The following is a 24,365-nucleotide window of genomic DNA, read 5'->3' on the forward strand; positions in this document are numbered from 1 at the left end:
TATTGCTTCTGAAGCTAATTATTCTTTATTTTATTAAAAAAAAAAATGTGTGTGTACGTATGTATGTATTTATTTATTTGCAGGCCCAGACAAACTTGACTAGAAAAGAAGCCCGGGCAGGGGTTAGGCTGAGCTCATGACGTGTCACACACCCCAACCAATTGAAAGGCCACGAAATGGGGAGGCGGAAGTGACGAGTCATATCCCTCCGCGGGGCGAGAGGGTCGGCGGGGGGAGTCGGTACCTCTCTCCCCCGCACCAGCTCCTGCACACGGAGCCGCATTCCTTGGCCCTCCCACCCCCCTCCCTCGGGGCCCCCCCGCCCCCCTCGGGAAAAAAAATCCACCCCAAATCACTCGAACCCGAGGGAGGTTTCGTTGCACCCTGAGGGAGACGAGCTTTCAACGGTTCCCTCTCCTCCGTCTCCCCCCAAACCCCCGTCCCCTCCCCTGCTCCCACCCCCTTCTCCCGGCACCGAGTGCAGGTCCCTTTAAGGCGACGGCGCCTTCCTCGGGTCAGACTACCGGCGGCGACGACCACGGGAGGTGAGTGAGCGAGCGAGCCTTTTCTCTCCCCACCCCCTTCTCCCGGGGGTTCCGTTATCTTTCCGCTCGGCGAGGCGTTTGGAGGCGAAACAATGAGAGGGGGATGGGGCGGGTACACGAGGGGCGGGGGCGGGGGCCCGGTGGCGCGCGCTCCCGCCCCTCGCGAGTGGCGGCGCGGCCCGTGGAGGCGGCTGGCGTGGGGGTGCGGCGCGCGAGCGCGTGTGTGCGGGCGTGCGAGCCGCCCGAGTTGCGCGGCGGCCCGGGAGGCCCCTGCCTGCTTGCCTGCCGGCGCCCCCGCCCCCCGGCGGCCGCCGCGGCGCGCGCGCGCGCACTCGCGCCCCACGGTTCCGCACACACCCGACGTCCACACGCACGCTAGGTGCGAGGCGTCTCGGAGGAGTGGGCGGGCGCGGGCGTGGGTGTCGGCTCGCCGGGGTGGGAGCGAGGGTGAGGGAGCGGGCGCGGCCCCGGTTGGCGGCGAGACGGCGAGGCTGCGTTAGCGAGGCGGCGGGTGACGTCCCCGGGGATGGACGAGCGCTCGGCCTACCCCGCTCCCCAAACCCCGGGGAAGGCGTGGGGCGCTCTTTTTGAGCGCGAGGAAGAAAACGAGTGATGGCATAGCTCTTCCTCTGTTATGTAATCTCCACTTGGTCCAATAGTACATCCCAAGCCTGAGTGCACTGCAGCAGATCAAGTCTCCTCCCTTGGCCCTAAATTTTCTTGGGGATGGTGCCGTGATTTGTAAAATGGGATGGGCCTGAAATACCGATTTTCTGGTGATTATATCCTGCCGCGGTGGGCGCCATGTTTATCCCAGGGACTATTTTCCCTGGATTCTTAGCACCTACTCTGAAAAGGAGTGATGTTGTTGGTCCACCTTTTTTCTCTTCCTGCGAGTTGTCCGGAATTTTTCTCACGTCAGATGTGAGGTTGCCTCATACTGTTAGTAACACCGAACGTTTCTCTGCTCACTAGTTCTCGATATTTTTAGCTCAAAAAGGTTGAATTGAAAAGAATCTTATAAATCATCTACCGAATCTCATTTTGAGATGGGAAATGAGACACAGTTGTACTATCTCTGAACAGCCTTCTATTGCAGACTGTAGTCCAGCTCTCTACACTGTTGTTGTTTAGATACCTTTCACTGCAGCTCAAACCTCACATATCAGCTATGTTGCGGGTGTATCTCAAACTGAAGGAACTAACCAAATGAGAAAGGACAGGGCAGGGACGGCAGCTTCTTCGTGAACGACATTGAATTCTGAGATATCCCCACCCCCGATGTTCTTGAGATTGGGGGTTGGACTCTAAATTTGATTTACTTAGGACAGTCTTGCTTAGCTTGGGGTGCATAAAAAGTACCTTGGAGATTGCTAAAAGTGAAGTTTGGGGGGCCTCGTTCCACATCTGTTTCAGTGGGATGGCGAGGGAGGTGTCATCTCTACATTTTTAACCTTTGCCTTTCACTTGGGAGTGATTAAGGTAACTCACATTAAGAATTACTGGTCTAGGATGAAGGTTCTCAAAATAGGATCTTAAAACAATTAAAATTTCAATCTATGTTCTTTGTTTCCTGCTCCTTTTCTGTGTTGGTGTACGCACACTAAATGAACTAGTGGAATGACCACTTGGTGTGAACAGGGTTTTGTTAGTGTTCCCACTGCCACCTTAACCAGTGGTATAAGCTAGGAAAGTAGTTCTCAAAGTGTAATCCACTGAAACCTGGAGATCTCCTTAGACCCTTAAGAAGAACCGGGAGGTTACACCTATTTTGAAAATAACACTAAGCTGCTATTTATCATCACTGACATGTGCACTCATGCTCCAAAAGCAAGGATGGGTAATACTACTGGTAGTGCCTTAGTACATAGCGAAGAAGTTGTGCATAACTACTTACTTGAGAATGTCCTTGACGAAGCAGTAAAAATGATTAATTTTATTCAATCTCAGTCCTTAAGTACGTTTTTAGTTTTTAAGTATCTGTGACCAAGAGGGAAGTATGTATGATATAAAGCACTTAAGCTGCCTACCAAGGTATGATGAGTGTCATAAGGAAAAGTATAAATATTTGTGAGATTGAGTTGTGGCACAGCATTGTTTGTTTCATGGAACAGCATTTTAACTTGAACTGTCAGACTACAGTTTTAACACTTGAGTGTTTTTCCTGAAGAAAGTGAGCTTGTTTGTTGAGGAAAACAGTTGACATATTTCTTGCCAATGATAAAAATTTGAGAGTGAAATTAGAATTCTTAAAAACTTGACGTCTCAATTTTGGCAGTTTCTTAGTATTTAAAAGACTTCTCTTATCAGTGTTAATGGTTATAGGTTTTAAAATACTGTATAATGAAATGTCAACATTTAGAAGATGGGCATAACTTATGTTTCCAAAAGACCAATGCTTGATGTTTCAAAATCACCATAGGCAAAAATCCTTTCAAAATGCAAGCTATACCACCAACAGGTTTTAGTGTAGCAAAGTATAAAAAGTTCATTGATAGGGTTTCAGATCCTAAGATGCAGTTATCCTTTGAGAAACTACCATTTTTAAGTTTTAGTATTTTATCATTATACACAGCCATTTGTAAAGGTTTCTGGAATACTTCTTTCTTTTTCTACTCTAAGGCCAGATCTTCATTATATAGTTAACCAAAAACAGTATACAGCTACAGACAGTGCAGAAGCAGCTATGAGAATCCAGCTGCTTTTTAAAAGCTAGACATAAAACACTTGCAAAAATGTAAAATAATGTTACTCTCCTTGCTTGTTTGGGGAGAAATAGTAATTATAATAGAAAATGTTATTTATGTTAACACGTAAAGAGTTTTTAAAAAAATAATTGATAATTTTTTTGTGTGTTTTAATTTCTAATTAGGTAAATAGCAAAAGATAGAGTCTACATAAATAAAAGCTCTTTGGGGTCCTCCATAATTAACAGACTGTGAAGGGGTCCTGAGACCAATAAAGATATCAGCATCACTATGCCTGTCCAGTGCTTCTGCTTTTGAGGTCATCCAAATCTGCTTCATTTAGGAACATCAGGAGACTTTACAAATTTTAGTTGGAGTTAATAATAGAAAAGGCAGTGACTTGGGGAAGAATTCTAGAGCAAAACAGTTTGACTCTTGGATGGAATATTTACTAACTAACCTTGAGCAAGTTACCTTATCTTTCTAAATCTCGGTTTTGATGTCATCTGTAAAATGTAGTACAGTACTTAGAATAAAAAATTGTGAGATTCATTGAGATAATGAATGTAAAGTTCATAATACAGTAATGTCTGGCTGTATCACAGTAAAATAAAATATATTTCCAGATAATGTTAGAGTCTTTATTCTCCATGTATGTCTTTTTGTTGAAGGTGGATAGCGTTGATTTAAATTACAAATCTAGCCTGACCAGGCGGTGGTGCAGTGGATTGGGCAGAGGACCCAGGTTCGAAACCTTGAAGTCCGCAGCTTGAGCGCGGGCTCATCTGGTTTGAGCAAGGCTCACCAGCTTGAGCCCAGGGTGGCTGGCTTGAGCAAGGGGTCACTTGGTCTACTGTTGTGTGTGTCCGTGTCCCGTCCCCCTCCCCCCCCGTCAAGGCACATATGAGGAAGCAATCAGTGAACAACTAAGGTGCCGCAGTGAAGAATTGATGCTTCTCTCTTTTCTCTCTTCCTTCCTATCTGTCTGTCCCTATCCGTCCCTCTCTCTGTCTCTATCTCTGTAACAAAACAAACAAAAACAAATTACAAATCCTAGAGCTGGTTTGTGCCTTTGTCATATAAATAGGATGAGACTTTGCTAGATTCTTTGGTATTTGGTTTGTGATACTGAGCCATAGCTACAAAAACAGTGTTTTGTTAACTCCAGGGAGGATAGGAGGGAAATGGACAAATGTATTGCTAGTATTATTTAGCAGAGTTAAATATAGTTGAGGGACTAGAAATGGAATTAAGACCACATAAAACTGTCAATGAAGAAAAGCTTTTTTTTTTCTTTTTTTTTTTTAAAGTTTTTCATTTTAGAGAGGAGAAAGACAAGGGGGGAGAAGCAGGAAACAACTCCCATATGTGCCTTGAACCGAGCAAGCCTAGGGTTTTAAATGAGCGATCTCAGTGTTCCAGGTGGATGCTTTATCCACTGCGCCACCACAGGTCAGGCGGAAAAGCTTTTCTTTATATTCAGGAGAGGGTCTCCTGAATATTAAACCCTTTAAAAATAAGGAACTTACTGCTTTAGTTGTTTTAGTAAATAGCACATAGCTAATATTTGGGTGCTTTTTGATAGGAAATTTGTTGCCACAAAAGCATTTTGTGTTTGGGAATATTATTTTATTGAGACTATTTAAGAACATATTGTGAATGTCATTGTAAGAGATCCTGTGGAGGGCCTGACCTGTGGTGGCGTAGTGGATAAAGCGTTGACCTGGAAATGCTGAGGTCGCCGGTTCCAAACCCTGGGCTTGCCTGGTCAAGGCACATATGGGAGTTGATGCTTCCAGCTCCTCTCCCCTGTCTCTCTCTCCCCTCTCTGTCTCTCTCTCTCCTCTCTCTGTCTCTCTCTCTCCCTCTCTCTATCCTCTCTAAAATGAATAAATAAAATAAAATAAAAAATTAAAAGGAGATCCTGTGGAGGATAAAATAGGCTATGTAAAAGATTGAATAAATGAAAGTTTCTTATTACAGGTTTAACAGTAATTCATTTTATAGTCATATTAAGGATTCAGCCCTATAGGTTTTCTGTAATTTATTCTTTTTAAAGCCAATAATTGAGGTGACTTGAAAACAAACGCCAACTGCTTTGAGCATTATTATTATTTCTCATTCTAGAGCAAGAGAGTAGTTTTTTTTGTTTCTTTGTTTGTTTTACAGGGACAGAGAGAGGGATAGATAGGGACAGACAGGAACAGAGAGAGATGAGAAGCATCAATCATTAGTTTTTCGTTGCGACACCTTAGTTGTTCATTGATTGCTTTCTCATATGTGCCTTGACCGTGGGCCTTCAGCAGACCGAGTAACCCCTTGCTCAAGCCAGCGACCTTGGGTCCAAGCTGGTGAGCTTTTTTTTTTTTTTTTTTTTTCCTCAAGCCAGATGAGCCCACGCTCAGGCTGGCGACCTTGGGGTCTCGAACCTGGGTTCTCCGCATCCCAGTCCGATGCTCTATTCACTGCGCCCCTTCCTGGTCAGGCAAGAGAGTAATGTTCTTAAAGTTCTTGTTTTTAAAAACATTTTTCCTGTTCCAAATGTGTTTTTTTTTTTTTAATAATTTTATTTATTTATTTATTTATTTATTACAGAGACAGAGAGTGAGTCAGAGAGAGGGATAGACAGGGACAGACAGGAACAGAGAGATTAGAAGCATCAATCATTAGTTTTTCATTGCGCGTTGCAACACCTCAGTTGTTCATTGATTGCTTTCTCACATGTGCCTTGACCACGGGCCTTCAGCAGACCGAGTAACCCCTTGCTGGAACCAGCGACCTTGGGTTCTAGCTGGTGAGCCTTGCTCAAACCAGATGAGCCCGCACTCAAGCTGGCAACCTCAGGGTCTCGAACCCGGGTCCTTCCGCATCCCAGTCCGATGCTCTATCCACTGCGCCACCGCCCGGTCAGGCCAAATGTGTTTTTGTTGTTGTTGTTTTTTAATATTATATGAGCTGGTATGTACTAGCAGTGAATTGAAAATGTTAGATTCTGAATTCTTCACTCCTGGAATTGATTTTACATCTGTGAAAGAACCAAGAAATTCAAAGCTTCAAGAGCCAAATGTGTTTGGGGAGCTTTGGTAGAAAACGGATGTTTTCCTAATCTTATTTGAGATGAAAATAGGTAAACATTTGCTGTCCAATAAATACCTCAAAAGTAGACTGGCAGGTATAGCTGCAGGATTCTTTTTGCTGCTTTTAAGTAACAGATCCTTTATAAAGAGGTTGTTTGTATCTTGCCTTTTCAATTATATAGGCTTTTACTGATCATATATAGGACCTGAGTATAAAATAGACTGCCATATTTGCCAGCATTTATGATATAATCCCCTCCTCTTTAGACAGGTATGTACCTGATACACCCGTATTATGGATGCAGAGATGAATGCTAAATCCTGAAAAGACTCTAGGAATTGCTAATAGTTTAATGTGAGCTGTAGTGTTGAGTAAAGCCCACTGAATGCACAAAAATCATGTTACTAATATAATTACTAGTATAAAATACAGAAATCATATAGGTTACTGAGATGTCAAATAATGGATTGGGTTAATGGAAGATGGCAATGTTCATCTCATTTTACAGTACTTGTACCTCTAACCCACCTTAGATTAATTTTTTTCTAATGTTTAATTATTGTGCTACATTTTAAGAAATGTGTATATTCAATCTACATGAAACCTGCTCCTAGAAATAAGAAGTTAACAGAAAGTTCAACCCACAAGGCTATCAGTTTGATTTAATAAATGGCAAAAAGATAAAGGCAGAATATTATAGTATAAAAGAACTCAACCAAAATATCAGTAGGTAGTTTTTCTCCCCAACTTTTTGTTTTTTATTTTCAAAGGTATAGCTGGCATAACAATTTTAAGATATATGAAGATAAGAAATTTTAAGATATTTGAGATATTGTATATGGTGACTTTACATATGTATACATTGAAAGGAATCCCATTCTAATTAATTAACCCGTCCATCACCTCACTTTTTTTTATTTTTATTATTTTTTGGTGAGAACATTTAAGTTCTTGCTTAGCAAGTTTTAGTTATACGGTACAGTGTTATCATCTATAGTCACCTTATTATAGATTAGTGTTAGGTTGACTGAAGGAGGGATGTACAAAGCCTGGTGAGTTTTATAAGAAGTTTATGCATCTGCAAAACAGACGGGCTGAGACCCTAGTGGCATCAGCAGAGAGCTGCAGGAAGGGGGTCTCTGATATAGGGGTTGCTGCAGGCATTTGCTGGCATGGGGTTGGGTGCACCTGGACTCGCTCAGATTAGCATATCTTGGTTTGTTGCCTTGATCACAGACTCCTTTCCTAACCCTCAGGTCCCTCTGGATGGGCTTGTCCCAAGGACATTACCCAGAACCTTCCCAGGGTGGTGGGAGTTGCTTAAGGGAAGGGGAAGGTTGGGCAAGGGAGATGCTTAATGAAGTTGCTCTAGTTTGCTTCTTATTAGAAGAGGAGGTTGGGTGAAGGGAATCTGAGTTTTTAAAGGGACCTTGAATTTAAGGGAATACTGGACCCAAACCTAACAATTAGATTTATTTATCTGATCCCTCAGCTTTTTACTAATAAAATTTTATGCCTGTTAAAAAGGTGAAAGAGCCTGACCTGTGTGGCGCAGTGGATAAAGCGTTGACCTAGAACGCTGAGGTCGCCGGTTCAGAACCCTGCACTTCCTTGTCTGGTCAAGGCACTTATGGAAGTTGATGCTTCCTGCTCCTCCCCCTTTCTCTCTCCTCTCTAAAATGAATAAATTAAAATTTTTTTTAATTAAAAAAAATAAAAAGGTGAAAGAATGCTATACCACCAAAGAATGCTACACCACATGGTGTAGGGGTACCTATACCACCTAGACGCAATTTTTTTAACATCTTGGCCTAATTGAGGTCCATAAAAAAATGCCAAAATATCTGTATATTTGCTTAACCAGTTGAAAGTCACAGTCATAACATTTCTACTAAATATTTCATGCATTTGCTGAGACTAAGTACATTCTGCTATATAACTCTAATACCATTAGCCTTTGTAAGAAAATAAATAAATAAATTCCAAATTTCATCTAGTATCTACAGGCATACTTTGGAAATGTTGTGGGTTTGGTTCTAGGCTATTGCAATAAAGCAAGTCACATGAATTTTTTGGTTTTTCAGTGCATATAAAAATTGGGGTTACACCATACTGTAGTCTATTATAAAGTGTACAGTAGTACTATGTCTAAAAAAACAGTGTGGGCACTTTAGTGAAAAATACTTTATTGCTGGAAAATGCTAACCATCATTTGAGACTGTTGGAAAAATGGTGCCAGTAGACTTGCTCAACACAGGGTTGCCATAAACCTTCTCTTTGTAAAAAAAATGCAATCTGTGAAACACAATAAAACGAGGTATGCCTGTAGTTCATATTCAAATGTTCCAGTTGTCCCAAAATGTCATTTATAGCTTTTTTATGAAGCAGAATCCAGTAAAGGGTCACATGTTGCATTTTTTTGTCTCTAGTATCTTTTAATCTAGTTTAGTCTTTTTACTTTGTGCATTTTTAAGGAGACCATGTTTTATATGTAATATTTCATATTCTGCATTTGTCTAATTATTTTCTTACAGAAATTTCACCTCCTGGATTTCTTTTTTTCTTTGTGGTGCTACTTACTCCTCTATTGCTGTATTTTATAAACTAGAGGTTAAAGGTTAAATTTAAATGCTTGCTTTGATTTAGGTAAACATTGTCAGTGGCTTTTCTTTCTCTCTCTTTTTTTTAACAAAAGACCAAGTCACAGACCAAACAGCTGATGATGGGTACGAGTTTGGATTGTTGGCTAACATTTTCTGTTTAAACTTATTACTGATATAACCGTGGGGTGTTTGATTTTTTTTTTAAGTGAGAGAAGGGGGGGGAGTAGTGAGACAGACTCCCACATGTGCCCTGACCCCTGGCAACCCGTTCTGGGGCTGATGCTTGAATCAGCTGAGCTATTTTTAGTGCCTGAGGCTGGGTGGCTTGGACCAACCGAGCCATCCTCAGTGCCTGGGCCATGCTCAAACCAATTGAGCCACTGGCTCTGGATAGGAAGAGGGAAAGAAGGGGGAAAGAAGCAGATGCTTTTTTCTCCTCTGTGCTCTGATTGCGAATCAAACTTGGGACATCCATATGTTTGGCTGACTATCCGCGGAGCCACCGGCCAGGCCCAGCCTTGGTTTTTGAGCTATAGAGCTCTTTCTGTAACTAAGTTCAAGCATAGCAATAAAAGCTTGAGAAAGAACACAAATAAGATTGCATTATGATTTTGGTTCACTGCCATTTGAGAAAATGAATAAAAAGTTTAAGAGGCAGGAAAAGTTGATATATACTACTCACAAAAATTAGGGGATATTTTAAAATGAATATGAAGCGATAAAATATCCTCTAATTTTTGTGAGCAGTATATTTAACAAATGCATCCCATAGAGGAATTGCAAAGAGGTTATAACCAGAAATTTTGGAAATAGTGATTAGAGGTCTTTGGGAAATTATTTTCACAGAAATTATTTATCAGTCAATACTGAATAACAGCCTGATCAGGCGGTGGCGCAGTGGAAAGAGCCTCAGACTGGGATGCAGAGGACCCAGGTTTGAGACCCCGAGGTTGCCAGCTTGAGCATGGGCTCATCTGGCTTGAGCAAAAAGCTCACCAGCTTGGACCCAAGGTCACTGGCTCGAGCAAGGAGTTACTCGGTCTGCTGAAGGCCCCCGGTCAAGGCACATATGAGAAAGGAATCAATGAACAACTAAGGTGTTGCAACGAAAAACTGATAATTGATGCTTCTCATCTCTCTCCATTCCTGTCTGTCTGTCCCTATCTATCCCTCTCTCTGACTCTCTCTCTGTCCCTGGGAAAACAAAAACAAAAACAAACTGATAACAAATACTGATAGTAACCATAATTTTGGAGGGTTAACATTATGATGTTTCAGTTTTATGTGAAAGTATGGCCTGGCTGGTTGGCTCAGTGGTAGAGCATCAGTCCAGTGTGTGGAAGTCCCGGGTTCAATTCCCTGTCAGGGCACACAGGAGAAAGCGACCATCTGCTTCTCCACCCCTCCCCTCTTGCTTCTCTCACTCTCTGTCTCTCTTTTCTCCTACACTTCTGCAGCAATGGCCGCGGGCACTAAGGGTGGCTCCATGACCTCTACCTCAGGTGCTAAAAAATGGCTCTGGTTACAATGGAGCAAGGGCCCAAATGGGTGGAACATTGACCCCTAGTGGGCTTGCTGGGTGGATCTTGATTGGGGTGCATGTGGGAGTCTGTCTCTGCCTCCCCTCCTCTCACTAAAATAAAAGAATGAATGAATAAGTAAATAAGTAGGTAAATAAATAAATAAATAAGAGAAAGTATATACTTTGGTGATAAATACGTAAAAATGTCATAAAAGTTGTCATGAATGTGAAGATAAAATCAAGTTATTTGGTTTTTGATAAAAATTAAGGTAGATGATTATAGGGTAAAACAAGCTAGGTGTATATGAGTTTTAGAAAAGTGGTTTTTTATTATATAAGGTGTAACCATTTGCACAATTTGTAGGAGCCTATTCTGATCATCTTTCCTGTGCAGAGAAGATAAGTGTTTTAAAAAGAAGTGATCTTTATGCATAGAATGTGGGATAGCTTTTTTACAAAAAGATTTCCCCTTCAGAACATTTTCAGTTTGATTAGGGCAGGGGTTGGGAACCTTTTTGGCTGAGAGAACCATAAACGCCATATATTTTAAAATGTAATTTCACGAGAGCCATACAACGACCCATGTACATTACGCATTATCCAGTAAAAATTTGTTGTTGTCTGGAGGACAGCTGTGATTGGCTCCAGCCACCCGCAACCATGAACATGAGTGGTAGGAAATGAATGGATTGTAATACATGAGAATGTTTTATATTTTTAACATTATTTTTTATTAAAGATTTGTCTGCGAGCCAGATGCAGCCATCAAAAGAGCCACATCTGGCTCGCGAACCATAGGTTCCCGACCCCTGGATTAGGGTTTCTTAGTCGTGGCACTATTGACATTTTGGGCCACTTAAATCCCCGGCTGGCCTGTGCATTGTAGAATGTTGGATAGTACCCCTGGCCACTACCTAATAGATAGATGCTAGTAGCATCCCTCCCCACCTCCACCCCTAGTTATGATTACTAAAAATGTCTCCAGACATTGCCAGATGTCTTATCCCTGTGCAGTATCACTGAGTTAGATAAAATCCACTGGCTTGCATGAAGGCTCCTTTCTGCACTAGGTTTCCTGTTATATAGCCTGTGTACAGCTGTTGAAGCCAAGGTGCTTGAGCAGATGTAAAATCGCCCACACAGCTTGGACTGTGCCTGGTATCTGTTGGAGAACACAGTATGATGAAAGATTTTGGCTCTGAAATTTTATTGAGTGTAGAACTAAGCTCTTCATTTGTAAGTCAAGGTCTAACATATTTGCTTTATTTCCTTTCCCCATCCCCCAGTTGGCTTGGAAAAAAACTTTATTATAATAGTTATGTGCTGTGTATAAAGTTTTTGTTATAAGTAGTTGAGAAATTTGGTGTCTTTGAGGTGATCTGTCTATATTTTGGCTTTCAGAAAAAGAGTTACATACTTGCTAAAGGACTTGATTATAATCATTGTCCTCTTTGTTAACCTTTGAGTGTTTCTAAACTATATATGACTTCTGCCAATCATGAAAATGATCAAAGCATCTTGTTATGGGAGTGAAAGGGAATACATACAGTTGGGAAGAGTAAAAGCAGAAGTAATGAGAATTTTAAAATCTAAGTTAGGAGACTGAAACATCTCAAGAATTTCAAGAGAACGTATAATTTTAAGTTTCTAAAGCAAATATTATTTGTGGAGGTGGATTTTTTTCCTGCCAAATGACATAGAAATGAAATTGAAGATAGCCGACTAATAGTTGGGGCTTGATACAGAAATAATTTTATATATGTAGTATATATATTTTTATCTTTTTAACTTATCTTTTATTATTATTAAGTCAGAGGTGGAGAGGCAGAGTCAGACTCCAGCATGTGTCCCGACCGGGATCCACCTGGCAAACCCCGTATGTACCCTGCAGTGCTCTGCTCATCTGGGGCTGCTGCTCCACTGCTCAGCAACCAAGCCATTTTAGTACCTGAGGAGAGACCAGTGAGCCATCCTTAGCACCTGGGGCCAACTTTTTCAAATAGTTTCAGCCATGGCTATGGTAGGAGAAGAGAGAGAGAGAGAGAAGAGAGAGGGGTGGAGAAGCAGATGGTTGCCTCTCCTGTGTGCCCTGATTGGGAATCAAACCCGGGACTTCCACTCACCAGCTGATGCTCTACCCTTGAGCCAGCTGGTCAGGACAGAGATAATTTTATATTTAAAATGAGCAGAAAGGCCCCTATTATCTAGACCAGGGGTAGTCAACCTTTTTATACCTACCACCCACTTTTGTATCTCTGTTAGTAGTAAAATTTTCTAACTGCCCACCGGTTCTACAGTAATGGTGATTTATAAAGTAGGGAAGTAACTTTACTTAAAAAATTTTTTTCTGGCCCTGGCCGGTTGGCTCAGCGGTAGAGTGTCGGCCTGGCGTGCAGGGACCCGGGTTTGATTCCCGGCCAGGGCACATAGGAGAAGCACCCATTTGCTTCTCCACCCCCCCTTCTTCCTCTCTGTCTCTCTCTTCCCCTCCCGCAGCCAAGGCTCCATTGGAGCAAAGATGGCCTGGGTGCTGGGGATGGCTCCTTGGCCTCTGCCCTAGGCGCTAGAGTGGCTCTGGTCGAGGCAGAGCGACGCCCCGGAGGGGCAGAGCATCGCCCTCTGGTGGGCAGAGCGTCGCCCCTGGTGGGCGTGCTGGGTGGATCCAGGTCGGGCGCATGCGGGAGTCTGTCTGACTGTCTCTCCCCGTTTCCAGCTTCAGAAAAATACAAAAAAAAAAATTTTTTTTTTGGGGGGGGAAGAGCAGAGTAAGCATCAACTCCCATATGTGCCTTGACTGGGCCAGCCCAGGGTTTTGCACCGGCGACCTCAGCGTTCCAGGTGAACGCTTGATCCACTGCGCCACCATAGGCCAGGCTACTTTATAAAATGTATAAAGCAAGTTAAAGCATATAATAATAATTACTTGCCAAGTACTTTATGTCGATTTTCTCTAAGTTTGGCAGAATAAATCTTTATAAAACAACTTACTATAGTTAAGTCTTTTTATTTATACTTTGGTTGCTCCGCTTCCGCCCACCATGAAAGCTGGAACGCCCACTAGTGGGATGTAGGGACCAGGTTGACTACCACTGATCTAGACTGTGGCCTTGGAGTATCATTCCGCAACAGAAGGAATCAGGGCTCCTTGGAAAAGTGGCTGATTCTAGATTTGGGACAGGAAATGTATGAGATGACCCAGGAATTTTTTGTCTATCAGATAGCAAGGATTTTATTGAACACCACAAAGCGTTTTGTCAGGACTCAGGAGCAGACTGAAGAAGTTTTCATTGGCTTCAAATTATCAATAAAGATAACTGTAATGGATCAAAATACATAAAAAACGTTTAAATTTGTAATATAACAGTAGTTTAAGAACATGCTTATCATTCACTTTTGGGAAATTCTAGTGCAGTGACTCATTATTTTGAAAACTGGTAAATGGAAAGAATTAAGGCAGAAGAATTGAGACTTTTACTATATGAACTGTTATCACTGAGTGATGAAATAGTAGGTAGATATACATATATATATTTTTGATATACATATATTTATTCATTTTTTAGAGAGGAGAGGGAGAGAGGAGAGACAGAGAGAGAGAAGGGGGGGAGGAGCTGGAAGCATCAACTCCCATATGTGCCTTGACCAGGCAAGCCCAGGGTTTCGAACCGGCAACCTCAGCATTTCCAGGTCGACGCATTATCCACTGCGCCACCACAGGTCAGGCGGATATACGTATATTTTTAATAGAAGCATTTCATTAAGAAATGAAGAATGAATGATAGATTCAGAATGACTGGATCCAGGTGTTGAACATGCCTCCTGATGTAAGGAAACACCTCCCTTAAGAATAGAGGGAGGTGTTGAAGGAGGTGGGAGATGGATGGGTGGTTCACCCTGTATCTCATTATGCCTCTAGATTCAACTGTCAGGTTCAGGATTTGCAGCAGACGGGATTATGTTAAATGTCTTGAGTATATAGGATCAACAATATTCAGACTAGAAACTATAGGAGGTGACCTGGCTCTTCAACAAAAACATTGTAAGGGGGAAAAAGGATGAAGGAAGAAACTTATCAGATAATCATAATATGTGGATTTTATTTGGGTTCTAATTCAAAAAAGTTGGTATTGGAAAGAATTTGAATGCTGACTTTATATTTGATATTAAGGGACTGTCAGTTTTTTAGGCATATAATAGTACTATGACTTTTTTGGGAGCATATGTGATCTTTTTAAGCCCATTTTAGAGTTATATACCAAAATACTGCTCACAAAAATTAAGGGATATTTTATAGCTTCATATTCATTTTGAAATATTCCCTAATTTTTGTGAGCAGTATACTTATGAATATGATATTAGGGACTAACTTCAAAGTAATGTGAAAGAGAAGGCGTAGATAACAAGATCAGTGTTGATAATTTTTGAAGCTGGATGATGGATTCATGTCTATTTTTATATTAAAATTTATATTTAATTTTAAAAATAGAATCACTACAGTCTTGATTTAGAGATTTATAGTTATAATATGATGAGAGTTTTCCCCTTGGTTAAATTATGAATCTTAAATTTACTGCTTTCGATTTCTGAAGTTCACATTTTTACCTAGCAACTTCTCGGAAGAAATGAAAATATCCCTAAATTGAGTAAGGATTGAATGTCAACATAATTTTGTTTATTTTTTAGTGTGAGAAGTATTCAAGTTTACTAAGTACATTTATCCTTTATAGCAAAATAATAAAACATTTCCAGGTGTGTGTGTGTGTGAAATTAAGTTAAAGGTTTGGTGTGGAAGGAGGTTCAACATGGGTAGGATGATGGCTCAGTAAGATCTGTACATTTTAGTACTGCATATATAGTAATTCCTGTCTGGTGAAAATAGTTGAAAGGTGATTATATCCTATGTATCACTTAAAAGACTACAGAGAATGATGGTGTTTATTTCTTAAGCATCTTGGTAAAGATATTAAAACAGCATTTCATCATATTGATGAGGATTTTTAATAATGAAAACTATAAGAAGCTAAATTTGCATTTTTTATTTTTTTAAATTTATTTAATTTTTTTAGGTGAAAGGTGGGGAGATAGTGAGTCAAGACTTCCTCATGTGCCCTGACCGGGATCCACCCGGCAACCAGGCATCAGTACTGAGCTATTTTTAGCGCCTAAGGCTGATGCTGGGACCAGCCAAGCTAACCTCAGCACCCAGGGTGGGGCCCATGCTCGAACCAATCAAGCCACTGGCTGTGAGAGAGGAAGAGAGAGAAAGGAGAAGCAAGGGGGGGGGGGGAGAAGCAGATGGTTACTTCCGTGTGCCCTGACCAAGAATTGAACCTGAGGCATCCATATACTGGGCTGAGGCTCTATCCACTGAGCCACTGGCCGGACCCATCATTTTTAAAGTCTGTGAAGTATTTAGGTTGATATCCATTGTGGCATACCCCATGTTTTCAACAGAGTTAAACTTTTGGACTGTGAACTAGAGATGCTGAAATGAAAGGTACATTCTGAAATAAGAGTCTAGGTCAGAATTGAGGACTTAACTGAGAAACTTGTTTTCTATGACTTTCAGAGATGTTTTGGGTATAAGTCTATAAAATATTCTCAGCAGATTTTTTAGCATTATTGGTTAATTCTCTCTTGTTTGCTGTAGAAAACTTGAAAAAATATTTTGTAAGAGTTTATTCATTTTAGAGAGGAGAGAGAGAGAAAGATAAAGAGGTGGTGGTGGTGGGGGGGGAGAAGAGCAGAAGCATTAACTCCTCCCATATGTGCCTTGACCAGGCAAGCCCAGGGTTTCGAACTGGTGATCTTAGCATACCAGGTTGATGCTTTATCCACTGTGCCACCACAGGTCAGGCGAAAAATATTTTCTGCCTTCCTGCTGTTTCTTAGAGTACCTTTTTCATGGGAGGAATAATGTAATTTGACATTGGTTAGTTGGAAGAAACTTTCAACTTTTTTTTTTTTTTCAGTGGGAGGAGGGGAGGCAGAGACAGGCCCTCTGCATGTGCCCCTACTGGGATTCATCAAGCAAGCCCAGTAGGGGGCAATGCTCTGCCCATCTAGGGCATTGCTCCATTACTCAGCAACCGAGCTCTTCTTAGTGCCCCGGGGCTGAGCCCAGGGAGCCATCCTCAGCTCTGGAGCCAACTCACTCCAATTGAGCCATGGCTGCAAGAGGGGAAGAGAGAGAGAGAAGCAAGATGGGGAGTGGGGGAGAAGGAGGTGGGCAATTTTCCTTTGTGTCCTGACTAGGAATCGAATCCAGAACATCCACACACCAGGCCGACACTACTGCTGAGCCAACTGGCCAGGATTTCAGCTTTCTTTTTTCTTTTTTGTTGTGTGACAGAGACAGAGAGAGGGACAGATAGGGACAGACAGACAGGAAAGGAATGAGATGAGAAGCATCAGCTCTTCATTGCAGCACCTTAGTTATTCATTGATTGCTCTCCCATATGTGCCCTGACCTGAAGGCTACAGCAGACTGAGTAACCCCTTGCTCAAACTAGATGAGCCCGTGCTCAAGCTGGCAACTTTGGGGTTTTTGAACCTGGGTCCTCTGCATCCCAGTCCGATACTCTATCCACTGCTATCCACTGCAATTCCACTGCGAAACCGCCTGGTCAGGCTCAACTTTCTTATTAAAAGTCATTGTTTCATGAAATCAAACATGAAGTCAGTCTCTTAAGATATTATAAATATGTGAGATATAAAGACCATCCTTTGGATATGCTAATATTTTAATGTCCACAGGCATGACATTGAAAACCACAGTTTGCATTCAGATAACTATTTTGAAGGAAAGTTTTCTACAGATGCTCAGTGTATGTATGGGGTGTTTGCTTGCAGCTGGTCAGAGCTAAAAGAAGATCCTTGAGATCCATCTGTAGAGGTTACCCACAGTTTATATTTATTCTACTGGGTGTTTGATATTTATGTGTTAATCATCTCTTGGCTGTGGGCTCTCAGAAAGTTATACTGTACAGCAAAGAACAATGTATAAAAATTAAGTAGTTAGGGGAAAAAGTTTAGTGTGTTACTTTTTTCAGTGGAATTAGTTTGGAAAATACAGAGATGTGTGTTGTGTGGTCTTAGCTCAAAGGATGGCTGTGATACGGATTTAATTTTAATTCAATTTATGGCTAATATTCTCTTTTAATACATGTAAATTGAATATGAAACTAAGAAAATCTAGGTTGATACCTTAGGACTTTTTAAAAATTTTTTATTGATTTTAATTTGTGTTTACATAGATTCAAGTGTCCCACTGAATATATCTACCCCCCAACCCCTGTGTTCCCTTTGACATCCCCCCCTTGCCTCCTCTCCCTAACGCCTCCCCCCTTCCCTCCAAGATTTGCTGTCCTCTCTATAATGCTGTGTTATCTTTATTATATGCGGCTTAAGTGTCTGTTTGTCGCCGACAGCTTATTGGTTGCTTGTGTAACTGTACTAGCCAATGGGGTGAAGTTGCCCCGGCTGAACGCAAATTGAGCGGGTCAGGGGGAAGGTGAACATTTGTTTGCATTGGCAATCATCTGCTTTTGAAACAATTTAAGGCTGAACGCAAAATGAGCGTGTCAGGGGGAAGGTGAACATTTGTTTGCATTGGCAATCATCTGTTTTACATAAAAACTACGTCTTAACGTAATTTCTTTTAAGAATGCCTCCTAGAAAATACAGCACTGAAGAGGAGAGAAAAAGAGCTAAAGCTGCACAAAAACGGCTTTCTCGACAAAAAGAAACCACTGAGCAGAGAAAGACAAGGCTTGCTTCAGTCGCAGAGCAAATGCGTCTTTCTCGGCAAAATGAGACTGATGAGCATAGAAAAACAAGGCTTGCCTCAGATGCAAGACGAAAAAGCCTGTCTCGACAAAATGAGTCCCTTGAACAAAGGCAGGAGAGAAATGCAAAAAAACGACAGAGTAATGCTGACCGAAACGCAAAAAGGTTAACATTTTATTATTTAAATCACCTTTATTTATTGAGCTAGCGGTGGCTCTTAAGAAATGTACCGCCAGTGGTTTCCTTCATTGCACTCTACTTTAAGCAATTAAGCAAGTAGAAGGGGGAAACCCCGTGGGGCAGTAAGCAAAGGAGTGTCCTCGCCGCCTGCCCTGGGTAATTCAGTTTGAATTAGGAGATACCTTTGCACAAATCATTTTAATTACAATTTATAATATCTAGAACAGCGGTCATTTCGTATGACCGCCGGGCTTTCTTGTGTATATATAATTTCACTAATCTCTTTTCTCTTCTCTGATCTCATCCCCTTTCCCTCTGCCCGCTTTCTCTCTGGTCCCTTTGATCCTACCTCTGCCTCTGTTCCCTTCCTCAGTTCACATTGTTCATTAGATTCCTCAAATGAGTGAGGTCATATGATATTTTTCTTTCTCTGCCTGGCTTATTTCACTTAGCATAATAATCTCCAGATCCATCCATGTTTTCGCTGGGTCAAAAGGCAGTTCGATTTTTAATTTTTTGAGGAATCTCCATACTGTTTTCCACAGTGGCTGCACCAGTCTGCGTTCCCACCAGCAGTGCAGGAGGGTTCCCTTTTCTCCACACCCTCGTCAGCACTTACTGTGTGGTGTTTTGTTAACGAGCACCATTCTAACAGGTGCGAGGTAGTATCTCATTGTGGTTTTAATTTGTATTTCTCTAATGATTAGTGACGTTGAACATTTTTTCATATGCTTATTGGCTATTTGTATGTCCTCTTTGGAGAAGTGTCTATTCAGTTCTTTAGCCCATTTCTTAATTGGATTGTTTACCTTTCTGGTGTTGAGTTTTAGAAGTTCTTTATAAATTTTTGGTTATTAACTCCTTATCAGATGTATTGTTGAATATGTTCTCCCATTGTGTGGTTTGTCTTTTTATTTTGTTCATATCGTCTTTAGCTGTGCAAAAGCTTTTTAGGTTGATACAGTCCCATTTGTTCATCCTGTCCTTTATTTCACTTGCCCGTAAAGATAAATCAGCAAATGTATTGCTGCAAGAGATGTTGGAGAGCTTACTGCCTATGTTTTCTTCTAAGATGCTTATGGTTTCATGACTTACATTTAAGTCTTTTATCCATTTTGAGTTTATTTTTGTGAAAAAGTTGGTGTTCTAGTTTCATTTTTTTGCAGGTAGATGTCCAATTTTCCCAACACCATTTGTTAAAGAGACGGTCTTTACTCCATTGTATTCTCTTACCTCTTTTGTCAAATATCAATTGTCCATAAAGATGTGGGTTTATTTCTGGGTTCTCTGTTCTGTTCCGTTGATCTGTATGCCTGTTCTTATGCCAGTACCAAGCTGTTTTGAGTACAGTGGACTTGTAGTATAATGATATCAGGAAGTGTAATTCCACCCACTTTATTCTTTTTCAAGATTACTGAGGCAATCTCTTTTTTGGTTCCATATAAATTTTTGGAGTATTTGTTCTATGTCTTTGAACTATATATACCATTGGTATTTTAATAGGAATTGCAGTGAATTTATAAATTGCTTTGGGTAATAATAGACTTTTTAATGATGTTTATTCTTCCTATCCATGAACACGGTATATGCTTTCACTTGTTTGTATCTTCCTTGATTTCTTTTATCAATGTTTTATAATTTTCCGAGTACAAGTCTTTAACCTCCTTCGTTAAATTTACTCCTAGGTACTTTATTTTTTGTTGTTGTTGCAGTAGTGAAGGGGATTATTTTCTTAATTTCTCTTTCAGACAGTTCATTGTTGGTGTATAAAAATGGCTCTGATTTCTGAATATTAATTTTATATTCTGCCACCTTGCCGAATTCATTTATCAGGTTCATTGTTTTTTCACTGAGACTTAGGGTTTTCTTTGTACAGTATCATATCATTAGCAGATAATGATCGTTTTACTTCTTCTTTTCCAATTTGGATGTCTTTTATTTCTTCTTTTTGTCTGATTGCTGTTGTTAGGACTTTTAGAACTATGTTGAGTAAGAGTGGTGAAAGGGGGCACCCCTGCCTTGTTCCTATCTTAAGGGGATTGCTTTTAATTTTTGCCCATTGATTATGATGTTGGCTGTGGGTTTGTCATAGATGGCATTTATCATGTTGAGGTATGTTCCCTGTATTCCCATTTTGCTGAGAGTTTTGATCATAAATGGGTGCTGGATTTTATCAAATGCTTTTTCTGCATCTATTGATATTGTCATGTGATTTTTCTCCTTCCTTTTGTTTCTTTGATGAATCATGTCGATTGATTTGCGAATATTGTACCAGCTTTGCCTCCCCAGAATAAATCCCACTTGATCATGATGTATCATTTTTTTCATATATTGCTGGATCCGGTTTGCTAATATTTTGTTGAGAATTTTAGCTCTAAATTCATCAGGGATATTGGCCTATAGTTTTCTTTCTTTGTAGTGTCTTTGGTTGGGTTTGGAATGAAGATTATGCTTGCCTCATAAAAGGAGCTTGGAAGTCTTCCCTCCTTTTGAATTTTTTGAAATAGCTTGAGAAGGATGGGAGTTAGTTCTTATTTGAGTATTTGGTAGAATTTGCCTGTGAAGCCATCTGGCCCAGGACTTTAGTTTATTGGGAGGTTTTTTGTTTTTTTTTTTGTTTTTTTTTTGTATTTTTCTGAAGCTGGAAACGGGGAGAGACAGTCAGACAGACTCCCACATGCGCCCGACCGGGATCCACCCGGCACACCCACCAGGGGCGATGCTCTGCCCACCAGGGGGCGATGCTCTGCCCCTCAGGGGCGTCACTCTGCCGCGACCAGAGCCACTCTAGCGCCTGGGGCAGAGGCCAAGGAGCCATCCCCAGCGCCCGGGCCATCTTTGCTCCAATGGAGCCTTGGCTGCGGGAGGGGAAGAGAGAGACAGAGAGGAAGGAGGCAGGGGTGGAGAAGCAAATGGGTGCTTCTCCTATGTGCCCTGGCTGGGAATCGAACCCGGGTCTCCCGCTCGCCAGGCCGACGCTCTACCGCTGAGTCAACCGGCCAGGGTGGGAGTTTTTTGATAACTGTTTCAATCTCATTTGTTGTAATCGGTCTCTTTAGGTTTTCTGATTCTTCCAGATTGATTTTTGAAAGATTATATGTTTCAAGGAATTTGTCCATTTCACCTAGGTTGTCTAGTTTTTTGGCATACAGTTCTTCATAGTATTTTCTTACAATCCTTTGTATTTTTGCTGTGTCAGTTGTTACTTCTCCTCTCTAATTTCTAATTTTATTTATTTGAGTCCTCTCTTTTTTTTCTTGGTAAATCTGGTTAAAGGTTCATCAATCTTGTTTACCTTTTCAAAGAACCAGCTCTTGGTTTCATTGATCTTCGGTATTGTTTTTTCAGCCTCTATGTCATTTATTTCCGCTCTGATCTTTATTATTTCCTTTCTTCTACTTCCTCTGGGCTGTAATTGCTGTTCTTTTTCTATTTCTTTTAGATGCAAGGTTAAGTTGTTTATTTGAGCTTTATCTAGCTTCCTAAGGTTTGCCTGTAATGCTATGAACTTCCCTCTCAGGACTTCTTTTGCTGAGTCCCATAAATTTTGAGTTGATGTGTGTTCATTTTTATTTGTTTCAAGGAAATTTTGATTTCTTCCTTGATCTCATTGTTAACCCATTCATTGTTTAATACCATGCATTTAGTCTCCAAGAGTTTGAGTGTTTTTCAGTTTTTCTATTATAGTTGATTTCTAGTTTCATGTTGTGATCAGAGAAGATGCTTGATAATGATTTCAATCTTCTTAAATTTATTGAGACTCATTTTGTGTCCTGACATTGGTTTATCCTAGAGAATGTACCATGAACACTTGAAAAGAATATATATTCTGCTGCTTTAGGGTGAAAGGTTCTGAAGATATCTATTAAATCCAGTTGACCTACGGTGTCCTTTAATAAGCTGTTGTGTCTTTGTTAATTTTCTTTCTTGAGGATCATTGATGTTAGTGATGTATTAAAATCCCCTACTATTGGCCCTGGCCGGTTGGCTCAGTGGTAGAGCATCGGCCTGGCGTGCAGAAGTCCTGGGTTCGATTACCGGCCAGGGCACACAGGAGAAGCGCCCATCTGCTTCTCCATCCCTCCCCCTCTCTTTCCTCTCTGTCTCTCTCTTTCCCCTCCCGCAGCGAGGCTCCATTGGAGCAAAGATGGCCCGAGCGCTGGGGATGGCTCCTTGGCCTCTGCCCCAGGTGCTAGAGTGGCTCTGGTCGCAACAGAGCGACGCCCCAGAGGGGCAGAGTATTGCCCCCTGGTGGGCAGAGTATTGCCCCCTGGTGGGCAGAGCGTCGCCCCCTGGTGGATGTGCCGGGTGGATCCCGGTTGAGCGCATGCAGGAGTCTGTCTGACTGTCTCTCTCCGTTTCCTGCTTCGGAAAAATGCAGAAAAAAAGAAAAAAAAAAGAAAATCCCCTACTATTATAATATTGCTGTTGACCTTGCCCTTAATGTCCATCAAAGTCTGCTTTATATATGAGGTCTACCAGAAAGTTCTGCCCGTTTTTATCACCACAAGTTTCGACATGTAAACACGTTTATTTGGCCCATATGTGCCTCTCTATTTTTATCACTTAATGTATACATACTGATTAGCAAATTAACTCAAGCAAAATTGATTTACGTTAGTCTTATGTGTGAAGCGATAGTGTACCCATGGCTACCGATAAAGTTCACTTACGCCACTGTAATTTTTACAAATTTCAACAAGGAAGAAATGCTACAAAAGCATATCTGTTGCTTCCACCATGTTCCCCAGACTTAGCACCCTCTGACTATCACTTGTTTTTGTCCTTACAAAATTTTTTTTAGGGCAAAAATTCAAAAATGAAGAAGATATCAAACAAGCACTGGTTCAATTTTTTACATCAAAAGAGAAAACATTTTCCAAAAATGGGATATACAAATTGCCCTCATGCTGGCAAGAAATCATTAATAATAATGGCAATTATATTATTTAATAAAGTTTATTGACGGTAAGAAAAATTTGTATTTTGTTTTATTTCAAAAATGGACAGAACTTTCGGTAGACCTTATATTTAGGTGCTCCTATATTAGACGCATAGATATTTATAATGGTTATCTCTTCCTGTTGGATTATTCCCTTTATCATTATGTAGTGACCTTCTTTGTCCTTTACTATAGCCTTTGTTTTAAAGTCTATTTTGTATTGCTACCACTGGTTCTTTTCAATTTGCATGAAATATTTTTTTCCATGTCTTCACTTTCAGTCTATCTGTATCTCTTGTTTTGAAGTGTGTCTCTGTAGACAGCATATGTACAGGTCCTGTTTTCTTTTCCACGCAGCTACCCTATGTCTTTTGATTGGAGCATTTAATCCATTTACATTTAAGGTTATTATTGATATGTAGTTGTTTGTTGCCATTTTATTCTTTAAATCTACATTTCTCTTTTTCTAGATGTTTCCCCCCTTTTCTGTTTACAACAGGTCCCTTAACATTTCTTGCAGCACTGGTTTGGTTGTAATGAATTTCTTGAGGGTGTTTTTTTTGTCAGGGAAGCTTTTTATTTCTCCTTCAATTTTAAACAATAGCCTTGCTGGATAAAGAAGTCTTGGTTGTAGGTTCTTGTTCTGCATTACTTTGAATATTTCTTGCCATTCCCTTCTGGCCTCACATGTTCTGTTGAAAAGTTGATGTCATCCTTATGGGGGCTCCTTTGTAGGTGATTGACTGCTTTTTTTCTTGCAACTTTTGGTATTATTTCTCTCTTAACTTTGGTATTTTAATTATGATGTTTCTTGGTGTAGGTCTCTTTGGGTTCCTCTTTAATGGGACTCTGTACTTCTAGAACTTGTGTGACTTTTTCTTGCATCAGTTTAGGGAAGTTTTCAGCTATGATTTCTTCAATCAAGTTCTCTATCCTTGTTCTTTCTCTTCTCCTTCAGGAACCCCTATGATGTGGATGTTGTTTCTCTTCATTTGTCACAGAGCTCTCTTATAGTTTCCT

The 24,365-nt window shown here is 40.8% G+C and overlaps 1 protein-coding gene across 3 annotated transcripts in view; it reads left to right on the forward strand.

The window, feature by feature from the left end:
• The first annotated feature begins 341 nt into the window (after positions 1–341).
• Positions 342–24,365, forward strand: part of POGZ (pogo transposable element derived with ZNF domain) — a 70,576-nt gene continuing 46,552 nt past the window's right edge. For 2 of the 3 annotated variants that reach the window (XM_066262134.1, XM_066262135.1), the window contains exon 1: positions 18,086–18,388. In XM_066262134.1, coding sequence (XP_066118231.1) covers positions 18,102–18,388 — 287 coding nt within the window. In that variant the 5' untranslated portion in view covers positions 18,086–18,101. Of the gene's footprint in view, positions 546–18,085; positions 18,389–24,365 lie in introns of those variants that run through there. The other variant, XM_066262136.1, reaches the window with a different exon arrangement.

Source organism: Saccopteryx bilineata, chromosome 2 (genome assembly GCF_036850765.1).
Source record: "Saccopteryx bilineata isolate mSacBil1 chromosome 2, mSacBil1_pri_phased_curated, whole genome shotgun sequence".
In the NCBI taxonomy this organism is placed as follows: domain Eukaryota; kingdom Metazoa; phylum Chordata; class Mammalia; order Chiroptera; family Emballonuridae; genus Saccopteryx; species Saccopteryx bilineata.